Raw genomic sequence first — 11482 nt, 5'->3', positions numbered from 1 at the left:
GGAGCAGGAGTCACACTGACTTTTATACACCATCCCATCATCCTAAATGATTGCAAAACTGTCAAATAACAAAAATCAAGCGCTGCCATCCACTCACACCAAAATCCTGGCTCAGCAGCAGGCCTCTGCGCACAGCCCTGGGGACAACACCATGGGACAAAGCTCTCCCCCCAGCACAGCCACGAAAGGCTTTGAGCTCAGCCTCTGAAACTGCAAAGCGCTTCTTTTGTTGTCCATGGATAACGCTTTAATCTGCCGAGTGAAAGCTGGACGTTGCTCTCTTTTATTCTGTCTGTACACAATTGCAACGCTCAAAAAGAAAAGCCCCTCGCCCCCCCCATACCCACTGCTCCTCCGAACTGCTGACGCCCGGATGGGCAGCCCCAAGGCGGGGCCATTGGGATTTATTTAGTTCACTGCTGCAGATGATGCCTTTAGTGCCACAAACTGCCCTGGAGACAAGTCCTAATCATCTGGGGGTGTGATTATGTTCAGTTCTTCCTCCCCAAACCCCCCAGACGTAATTCAGATCCAGACTGGAGAGACAGGCAGGCACGCAAGAGGGGACCCCAGCATTGCATAGCCCTCCCAAAGCCATGTACAGGAGCAACTTCCTCCGTGAGGTGCGCAAGGAGAAGTACGAGCGGTCGGATGCCTACGATGAGCTGCGAGGCTCCCCCGAATTCGACAGCTTGGCGCAAGCCAGGGGCCTGGAGAACCTCCAGGAGCTCAACGAGCGCTTCGCCATCTACATCAACCGGGCACGCGTGCTGGAGCAGCGCAACACCATCCTGCGCAAGCAGCTGGAGACCTTCCAGCGCGTGGACGAGCTGGTGGGCTTGGACGAATCCTTCGCTGGACAGATCGAGTTCAACCGCCAGCGAATGCGGGAGCTGGCATCTGACCGAGCCAAGCTGGAGCGGGAGGAGAAGGATGCCCAGCGCATGCTCGATGAGTACCGCAACAAGTAAGGCTTGCGAATGGAGGAAGATAGGTGGTATTATTTCCATAGTTAACCTTCGTAGTAAGGATGGGTTTGGTGTCACTAGCTGCTTCTCGTGCACAGGTGATGCCTCTCCATGTGTATCAGACTTGTAGCCAGGGATGGCACGTAAGCCCATGGTGAAAAGTAAGGTGCCAGGACTTAGGGAGTTCCAGCTCTGCATTTCATGGTCTCACTGCTACTAGGTGGGCAATCACCTTTTCCCTTCCATGGCAGCAGGTCCTCGCCGTGGCACGTGTTGGTTACTGTTGCTCATTAGCTTTAGGAGGATTATGTTCTGAGCTGCAAAGAGGGCATAACCCAATTAAAAAACAAACGGCTCGAAGCAAGTCTTGTGTCTGAGCAGCACAAAGTTACACAACCCCAAACATCTGAAATGTGTGGGACATCTCTGAGAAACTCTTATTTACAGGCATTGTGAGGCACCTGGGCCAGTCTGTGCCAGCCAGGACAGATGTGGGATGAAAAGAAAGTAAACAAAGTTGTTCCTGGTATGTGAAATTTGCCTAATTACTCTCCTCTTCTTCCTTGCATCCCACTATTTCCATCTCGTGCTACTAAAGCAATAGCTGTGAGAACAGTTTTCCCCTAACTTCACCTCTCTTTAACCTCAGTGGCACCATAAATCAAAGAGCAGGAGCCTTGGGGGCTGAGGCATACGAGTGCCTCCAGACACATGTGGTCCCTTCCCTTCAGCAACAGGCACTGTTGGCTGTGTTGCTTAATTCATTACACAGCGAGACTTGGTGAGTGTTACTCATAAAAGGACTGCTCACAGGAGAGAAGGGTCTTGGCTTCCTGTTACTTATGGGTCAGGGTTTTTTTCCCCCTAAACGTCTATCTGGCAGTTCACCCAGGAAAATTTGGCAGCAGCATGGAGGCTGAAGAGGAGCTTTTCATGCTCTTCCCCACCAAAGAGTGAGGGGTGAACTCCATATAACATGCTTTAGCTTAGAAACACTTTTCACTGATAGTGATGGGAAGGAGAAAAATGAAATATTTTCGACAAATGCAGTCTTGGTATAAGCGCAGCCACTCCCAGGCAATGCTCACCACACTCACCAGAAACATTTTTAATAAGGCAGAAGGTGAATCATCTGGAGCACTGTCTTGCTGCTGCAGAAGTACAAGTCCCTCAAGATTTCATCCCTTGTCTCCATCACAGACTTTTTGTCTGACCTTGACCAAACCACATGATTTTTCAGTCTGCTCCTCCGCTGATTTTTCCCCTCCTCTGGACTAGAAAGTGTAAGACAGATAATATTTTCCTTTTCTGTCTCCAATCATTTTTCAACTGGAAAGAGCCAGAAAACAGGTGCGAGATAATTGACGTTGAGGCCATCTGTGTCTTTAGGCCATGGTCCAATGATGTATCGCTATCAGCAGCCGTACAGTCCTAATGCACCCTCATCCTGCCCTCCCCAGCCCTGCACACTGCTCAGAGCACGCCATCTGATCTGCCGTGCTGCCACAGCTACTCCTGGGGCCACCCTGAGATTTGAATCAAGAAAATGAGCTGGCTAAAAAAAAAAAAATAAATTAAAAAAAGTATCTCCAACCCAGTTCAGCGGGCTGCCATGCAAACAGCCCAGGGGGGCTCTGAGCTACGGCACAGCTATAGAAAAGCCAAGCCCTGATCTCTTTTTCTCATCTGACAGCAGAGAATAGCCCATCCAGGTGCACTGAGGCTTAATGCTGGAAAAATGGTCAGATGTCCACGATGCCCTGACTCAGTGCCAGCGAGGAATAAGCACCTGATTAGGCAGTTCTGTATTCCAACATTCATGAGCAGGAAATTCAGCTATGAGCCAATGCTATAATTTAGCTGTTGGCTTTGATACTTGTTCATATGTTATTATTACACGGTGTCCGTGAGATTTTGACGGAAGTCAGTACGTAAATGTCTAACTGCATATTAGTTAAAATTATGTGCAAATTGTATAGAAACATGCAGTGCTATGGTATGGGCAAAAATGCGTTATCTCTGTCTGGAGTATTTCAGGCAGGGGAAGAGCCATAGCAGTGAAATACACAACTTTGATTTCAACAACTTGCAAGAAAAATTGGCAAGAAAAAATTAGAAAAACTGGTAGGAAAAAATGAGTTTGTACTGGCAACCTTTTAACGGATTCCTGCGTCCACCTGTGCAGTTTGTGGATTAACTGCCTGTATAGTTCCCCAGCAGCAGGATTAGTGATCTGATGCAAAGATAATTTAGTTTTTATTAGAGTTGCTTTATGCAAGCTGTAAATAGGTGGGGAAGAATAGAGGACATTGAAAATCCTGGGGGGGAAACACCCAGAGAAGGGGCTGTGCTTTTTGAAAGTGAGATTTAGGACCTGTTACAGGGGTAGTTAGTGACGACTTAGAAAAAATGGATGGTGCCTTGTCATACAGTCCTGGGATGTTCACTCAGCAGCTGTAAACAAAAGTAAAAAGGAAACTTTTTGACTATATCCAAGCCAACAACGTTGCAATTTAGAAATTAAAGATACACAGGGCCATTACAGTGGAAGGGCAGTGGCCGCTTTTTAACCAAATTGCCTTCAGTTTACATCAAGAAGTGAATTTTGGTTTTATTTTTTTCTCTTGGGAGCTGCTGAATTTGACCTGAAGACAGACATGAAAGTTCCTTCAGCGTCTGAAAAAAATTGGTTGGGTTTTGACTTGCAGGCGTTAAAACAAGGCCAGTGCTCTGATGCCATGTACTCTGCCTTCTCACCCTGTTTCTAGCTCAAAGCCATCCCGATGGCTATGATTTCAGCTACTTAAACTTCTAAGTAAAGGTCTCTCAACAAAATATGGGAGGAATAATGTTCCGTGACGTGTTAGGGCCTTGCCATGCTGCTGAAATCAGAGGTATTCCAGTGCTGAAGACCTGCTCTCCTACCTGGCTGTGTGCTCAGTTGGCAGCAGGCAGCACGGGTTTCTTGCTTCATTTTGAAACATAAAGGATCTACTTTTGGCACACTAGGATTAACAAAATCTCTTAGAGTGGAGCGTTGTGTACCAATTAATTGACAAATGCCTGTGTCCTTCACTAATGCAAAGAACTTTAGCTCTTACAACCCATTCTTTTACTCACATTCACAATTTGGGAAATAGATTTATATCTATAAGTAAACCTTTTAAAGCTACATTTATACACGGTAGGGCCTGGGGCTACCGGCTCTGTACAATTAAATGTGCATGAACCATTGAAAAGTAGATCTTGGGTTAAAATTTATTTTTAAATCCTCTGTAGTCACATTCATAGCTTTTCACATTAACATGAGCGATTCAGGCTCTGTACCAGTGGGGAATTCTCTTGAAGTTGCAAAAAAAGCATCGCTAAGAATTGTTTGGATGCATCTCATAAAAAGGCTAATTATGCTAATTTTATTGAGCATCATTATTATAGCAATGTTGCATCTGGCTGTGGGAAAGGACTGTATTTCTCTCTCCATGATATTAGGAAAGATGCTGAAACCCAGATTTTAGCACCCTTGACTGAACAGGATTAATCAACTTCAGAAATTAAGCGTCTTGCTAATCGATCGTTTCATTTAAAATTCATTCACTGCTAATCATGTGGGTTTTGCATGCACTATGATTCCCTGGAAGTTGCTAGACACAGAAATTGGCACTGTGTTCTCCAAGCTGCGCTGCGTGGTGATGCTTAGACAAGCTGACACCCTTTGGGGCCGCAGTGGAGACCCAACACCCATGAGAGAAAACAAAAACAAGTAGGAAAACACGATAGCTGGGATATGGGGAGCAGTAGGGACTCCATAGCTGGTGACCACTGGCAAAGCCGTCTTCAAGCCCTGTCCGCAGGGGTTGTCTCTGTGCTGCTGCTGCTTCTCTGGTGATAGGGAGAGCTTTATCCTGCTGCAGCTGCAGGTAAGGAGGTCCTGCCTGCCCTCCACCCCCTCCTCAGACTGCCAAAATCTTGCCGCGTGGCTGTCAGCCACTTGATAGCAGCTTCTTGATAATGCAGGTAGCAATCTGTTCATAAATCAGCAAAGCGCAGCCCTCACGAGGCTCATCCTAGCTTTCACAGTATAAAATACAAGCATTATTGGCCTGTCCGTCATCCTTGCAGGACCAGCATTTTGCAGTTTGTGCTCTCTTTGGCATCCCAAATTACTGCTGCCTCTATTGACAAAAGGCTAGCGAAGTGCCTCAGGGAAACTGAAAAGGAGAAAAGTAGTAGAAAAGTTTAGCGTGGGCTTGTGGCAAGCCAAGAGGTTTCATATATTGCTGGAAGAGTTCAGTAGGGTTCAACAGAGAGGCAGCATTTCTCTTCATATTAAAAGCACAGGCTTGACACCAAATGGAGTATCTGGCCACTGAGCATCACGAGGATGTATTGCGACTGTTTTCTCTTTGGAGGGGAGCCAGCCCTTGCACTGCAGCAGAGGCAGGGTCTGAATAAAAAGCGCCTTGCCCTGGCCCCATCTTTTAAGAGCAAGCACAGCCTGTCTGTCAGCTGGGGATGGGAAAAGAGATTTACAGTGCTGCTGGAGCGGTGCTTCCCAGGTGGAGAAACAAGCCTAGCGGTGGGCTTCCCTCCTGCATGCCCGATGCTCTCACCAGGGCAGTGCCCCGAGCTGTAGGGGGGCTCAAGGGGCTTAACAAGTACCTCTAAATCTGTGAGTGCCCCAATAGAGGGCTGCTAACCTGAGAGGTGAGGTGATGGGAACCTTTAAAGCTCTTACCTGCCTCTGTTTGAGGCTGGCAGCCCCCTCCACTCTATTTCTTTTCCCCTATGCAAAAAACAATTAATACCCCATTTTTCTAAACAATCCAAAAAGGTTTGTTGCACCCCTAAAGCTACTTGTCTGGATGAGAAGGTTTTGTTTTTTTTTTAAAATGAAGCAGATGAACCTCATGGCTCTTAAAGGTCCGGGAAAGGCTGACCAGAAGCCATCTAAGAAAAACATGACCTCTTTTAAACATGTCCAGCTAATTACTTGAACATTGAAATCAGGTTTGAAGCATAACAGGGCTGCAATTTGTCGGCCATTGCACTTACATAGATACATTTCAGCAGGCACAGAGACATCGTGAGGTCTCTGAAGCATTTCTAAGAGATCCTTAGCCCTTTTGCACTGAGCTGCTGGAGTAGATGATAGAACATCACTTAAAAGCAATCCTCCTTCAAAGGATAATCACACAATACTAACTTTCTCAAGGCTGCCAGGTGGATTTATGGCTGTGTGACACAGCAAGTGTTTGAGTTATTTGAGAGAGAAGGAAAATGTAGCTGAATATTTCAGTCATTGAAGGAATTTCCGAGTGAGGCTCTAGCAAGTTGGCAGGTTTGAGCAGGTCTGAATGACATTAGGGCTGAGATTTAGACCCTGACTTTATCGGATGGTGGTATATTACTAGGAGTGTAAATCCAGCCTTTTATTGTAGCTGATTTCACAAGCTGCCACAATCTGCTTCACTCTTGCTCAGTTGTCAGAAAATATCTATGTTAACGAAGTGTTTATTGTCAACTGCACACAAAAATTTTATATGATAGAAAATTTGGTTGGAGGTGAGCTACTTGATAAACAACAGAAACAAAGGCAGTCTCGCTTTTGAAGCTGAATAGACTTGGTTGTATCCTTGGAAGTGAACCCTGTGTTACTACAATTTGGCAAAAAGACATTGTTTTAGTTTTGTCAGAAAATAGCACTTCAGCTGAGGAGGCCCAGCAATTTGTAGGAGTGATATTGAAGTCAAACCTCATCACTTTCACTTGTTTCTTTACTGTTCATGGTAAGAATTGAAAACAGACCAGTGACCAGCCCTGCTAATATTATGGGATTTCAGAAGAAGGGAAAGTTGGGAAACCAGAGCACCAAGCTAAGTCCATTTCTTTGTTCTGCCAAGTTCTTCCTTTGTGGTCCTGGTCAGTTCACAAGTGACTCCATCCCTTCAGCTTTCCAAGACACGTTGAAAGAGATGAGAATAACATTGGCTGTTCATCCTTCTGGAGATAAAAAGAAAGAAGCGAGGTTGACATGACCATTGTAACTTGATCCTTGATGTGTTCAGTCCAGGAACTGACAAGTTTCCTGTTGACTGGAACAAGTCCCTTAGATGCCACCAGCATATCTGGGCTGAATCGGTGATTTCAGAAGACAGGCGAGGGTTTATGTTCGATTCTGAATTACAGCCATGTTCATACTTGTGTTGATGCCATTGCTTGTACTGCAAGTGAAGGACGTTCACCGCCAGAGTTGATTTGTCAGCAACCAGGAGGGTTTCTTGTAGAAAGTAAGAAAAGGACAGATTTTTATATCTCTGTATCTCTATTATTTTAGGGAAAGCAAAGGGATAAACAGCAATAGACTGTATTTATGTACTTTGGCACTGGCAGCAGATGGAGTTTGATGAGCCACTTGTTCAGTACTGGTGGCAAAGTCCCATTGCCTTGTACTACAAGATGCTTCTGGCTGTTTTTGTTATATTTAATGGGGTCTCATTAAACCATACCTCCTATTAAACATTTTATGTATAGTTTATTTAGGGAAAGGAGTAAACAACAATAATCAACAATTAGGAAGTTTTGTACTCTGCAGCTAAAAGGATTTCTTAGAAGATAATTTTCTCTAACATACAAATACAGAGCCCTAATTCTTAAAGAATACGTGCCGTTTCCTCAAATGAAATATAAACATAATATACATCCATTGTTCACTCCGTACAGGAACATGCACATTATGCACTTGTGGACATTTAATAAATGCATAAGAATAGTTGGCTAAATGCAGTCCTTACTAAGACTCTCATGTGATTTTGACCAAACTGAAATATGAATTGCTATTAAAGAGGACTCAAAGCTTGATCCATCAAAGCCGCCTAATTCAACATTATTCATACACAATCAATATGTGAAATTGCAACCTTTGTGTCTAATGTGTCTGTCATGAAAATGCTTATTGAACAACATCAGGTAGAACAGAAAACCAAGTACAATGTAATTAAATGCTAATGTGCCAACGTAGCAACTATTCACATAGTAACCACTGATGAATGGCTGTCACTGTAGTCCAACGCCAATCAAATAGACTTTTATTGTAAATAATCTGTTCTTGGGCTTTCTGTGAAAAAGTGATAGCAAATGTGTGGCATTCCATTGTCTTCAGCTACATAAGATGAGGACAAGAAGTTAGTCAATTCTGCAATTACTCTCAGCATCTGGGACCAAAAAAAAAAATTAATGCTAATTACATAAATGTTTTGGGCCCTTTCAAGATTCATATTCTGCTTTAGTGTGAAGCGTATATCGTGCATGATAGTGCAGATGACAATGCAGTTTGCAGAAGGATGAACCATTGAACTTCATCATCTCCTTTATTCTATTTGCAGGTATAGAAATGAACGTGAATATCAGCAGAGGCTAAAAGAAACCCTTGAACGCCTTAATAAGGTAAGCCTGGAAAAATGGAAGAGGAAAGGTCTTTATCATTTATTTCCTTTGGTTTCATTTACTACAGCAAGCTGCTTTGAAGAAGCAGTGGGAAGATAAAACATTAGAGCAAGACTTTTCTTGTCATTATGCACTGATGAAAAGTTCTCCTTCCCCTCCATTCCCCCTCCCTAAGCCTTGTGCAAATGGCTGAGCCTCGGTGTGTGCGTACGCGCTGTATAGCGCCCTGCTCCGTACAGTCCTGCTAATTTTGGTCATGTAGCACGTGCCATCTGCAGCCCACAGCCTCAGCTGTGCTCAGGACTTCATTAATTTTTCAGTAAGACCAAGGACTAGGAGGATCTACTGGGTAACACTCCTTTTAGAGCATCAGCAAATGGCTCCTGCATTCATTTTGGGACCTGGAGTTGAAATACGTGTTGCTTCTTCCACATCCAATGTGAACTTTGCAAATTCACCCTCGCTGAAGATTTGGCACATGTTTACATGCCTTTAAGAACTCTTTTTAACTCTTTTAACTCTTTTTTTTAACTCAGAAGACAATTTCTCTCTGAATGAATTCAAGTCTCCACAGAGAGGTAGGAAGAGCCCATTTATTAGTCATACCGTGCAGCCGATACACACACCTAAGAGTCTGGAATATGACTGGAGAAAACGTGTTTGTTGCTAAATACCTTCTTCCCCCCCTTTTTTTTAATACAGCTACTGTATTAAAGTATATTTAGAACTGATATCATGGCATGAGAAAATGCTGATTGTGTCCAAGTCTTGAAGTCTGGTGGGTCTCAAAGCTCCTCAGCCCCTTGCAGGATATGGTCAGCCCTTCCCAGGACAGACCCTCAGCTTCCCATTAGGTTTCCAAATAAAACAAAAGCCACAAAACCCCCTGATTTGTTCCTTTCACAGTGAAACATGAGGAATGTTTACATCGAGCTGCACTTCCCTGAACTAATACCATGGGAAGAGAATCTAACAGTCCTAGATGCAGTGAGCTGTTAACAGAAAACACGTTGACAACATTGTTTGCTCAATGTGTGTCTTCACTGGCGGAATAAAAGTTGTACATGTACTTTCCAGTATTTGTAAAAAATTAGTCTTTAAAGGAGCTAAATAATAATAATAATAATAATAATAATAATCATAATGCTCAGAGAAAAGGTGAAAGTTTACTAACGTATTTAGGAAGTTTCCGAACCAGGTCTGTGAAACTGAGAAAGCCTGATTCATCCTCTCTTGCTACTAGCTTTCATCTGAGTGAAGAAAGTTGTATTATATCTTTCCCCAGTTCTATTTTTCACAGCTTATCCTTCGTCTTCTGTATTGGGAAAAAATTATGGTGGATTAAATAGAGATTTTTTTATTTCTTTATTTCCCCGCTACAAGTGGCAGGAGCTGTTCTGCTTGAGCACTGTCATATCAATGATACGCATGTTTTGTATCAAAAAAAAATTTGCATTTTAGCATTTCTGTCTCCAGTAAGCTCTAGATATCCTGCATCAGTGCTATTTTCCAGTGTGCTAGCAGGGCTCTTGGACACCCTGCACGCTCTTAAAAAATATTTCTGGAGGCAAATACTTTGTAAGGGGTAGCTGGAGCTGGTGGGTCCATCTTCACGGTTCCTTTCAGCCAATCTGTGGCTAAAGAAATGTGGATTGATTTGACAACCCCAGGCACAGCTGACAAGATCTTGAGCCGCAGGGGGTGTTTTTATCCCAGGCCACGTCTGGGCTGCCCCGGGCTGCCCCCATTGCAGCAGCTCCTTGTATTGGGGCGCCAAATGCTGGATAGAGCACAGCTTATTTTCTGTACAGTGCCCAAGACGTAGCCTGAAACCTGCATGTGCAGATGTAAATTCATGCCTTTTCCAACAGATGGAGAATCAGTTTGGAAAATCAGCAATCAGCGGTTCCGGTGCGATCTAAGGGATTTCTCTTCCATGGTAAATGAAAATGCTGCTTCAGCACATGGATCAACGTTCTGGAATCAGCACCTAAAGCAGAATGTTTTTTTGGAAGTTGAGCGAATAGCAAATACTGCAAAGTTCAGAAGAAAATATGTAGGCACTGCACTGTTCTGATATAGGCATCAACGCAGCTGGTGTATCTGAAAGCAGGGAATAAAAGCAAAAGTATTTTTCCCCTTTGAAGGAACATTCGGAAAGCCAAACACTGCTTTTGCTTATTCCATGCAGAAGTATTTGCTTATCGGTATTATCTAGGGACCTGGGGGCTTTTTTTGGCTCCCCCCCAAACCTCCCAACACGGCCATTGTCCTGCTGATCTTCCTCTCAATAGGAAGGCAGAGGAGTGCAGAAAAGCAGCGGGCATTCCTGATGACTGGCTCCGAATGTGCTGGTCCGGATGTGTCTGAATCAGCCGCTGCCTCACAAAGCAAAGAGACCGCTGGAGAGGTCTCTGCCTGGGAGGCTCAGCAGCATAATGAGACAGCTAACATCACACATTTTTGGAATAGCGCATGCTGTGCACGTGCAAAAAGAAAACCGCCTTCTACCAGTCATACGCTGCGGCCATAGATTTCAGTCTTTTATTTGCAACCCGTGATCCACTCACTGAGATATTTACAGCTGGTAATGGCACGTAGGTAATTTTAAAGGGACACCTTTAAATCCTTTTTTGTTTGTTTGTTTCTTTTTTTATATCTCCTGCTCTTAGAAGCAACATCTCATATTTTGGTAAGATGCCCTAGGGCTCAGTAGAGGTCTTTCAGCTGTAAAGCAACACAGTCAGGACTTATATCCACCATTTTTCAATCAGATTAACTCTGTGGTCATTTCCAGTTAGGTCTTCTGTGAAGTACACCAAAGTTTTCTGAGAAATAACAATTGTAGCACCTTTGAGACTACGATGAGTGATACTGGTAGTGAAATTCAGATTTCTTGTTCTCTTCTTACCTATGGCACTGAGGTGCCACAGATATATGTGTGTGTGTGTGTGTGTATATATGAATCAAAAAGTTATAAAATATCTGGAACTAAATGAGTAGTTGAAATACTGCTATAGCAGAGGGAAACCAGAGCATGGAACACCCCAAATCCTATCAAATGCAATGCT

General features: G+C 43.8%; 1 protein-coding gene across 1 annotated transcript in view; it reads left to right on the top strand.

Moving 5' to 3' along the window:
- The first annotated feature begins 367 nt into the window (after positions 1-367).
- Positions 368-11482, top strand: part of BFSP1 (beaded filament structural protein 1) — a 21803-nt gene continuing 10688 nt past the window's right edge. The window contains exons 1-2 of the mRNA XM_009282546.1: positions 368-967; positions 8351-8411. Coding sequence (XP_009280821.1) covers positions 597-967; positions 8351-8411 — 432 coding nt within the window. The 5' untranslated portion in view covers positions 368-596. The remainder of the gene's footprint in view (positions 968-8350; positions 8412-11482) is intronic.

This window comes from Aptenodytes forsteri, unplaced genomic scaffold, assembly GCF_000699145.1.
Source record: "Aptenodytes forsteri isolate BGI_AS27 unplaced genomic scaffold, ASM69914v1 Scaffold5, whole genome shotgun sequence".
Taxonomy (NCBI): domain Eukaryota; kingdom Metazoa; phylum Chordata; class Aves; order Sphenisciformes; family Spheniscidae; genus Aptenodytes; species Aptenodytes forsteri.
The sequence above is the reverse complement of the archived record's forward strand: the minus strand, read 5'-3'. Positions and strand labels throughout refer to the sequence as shown.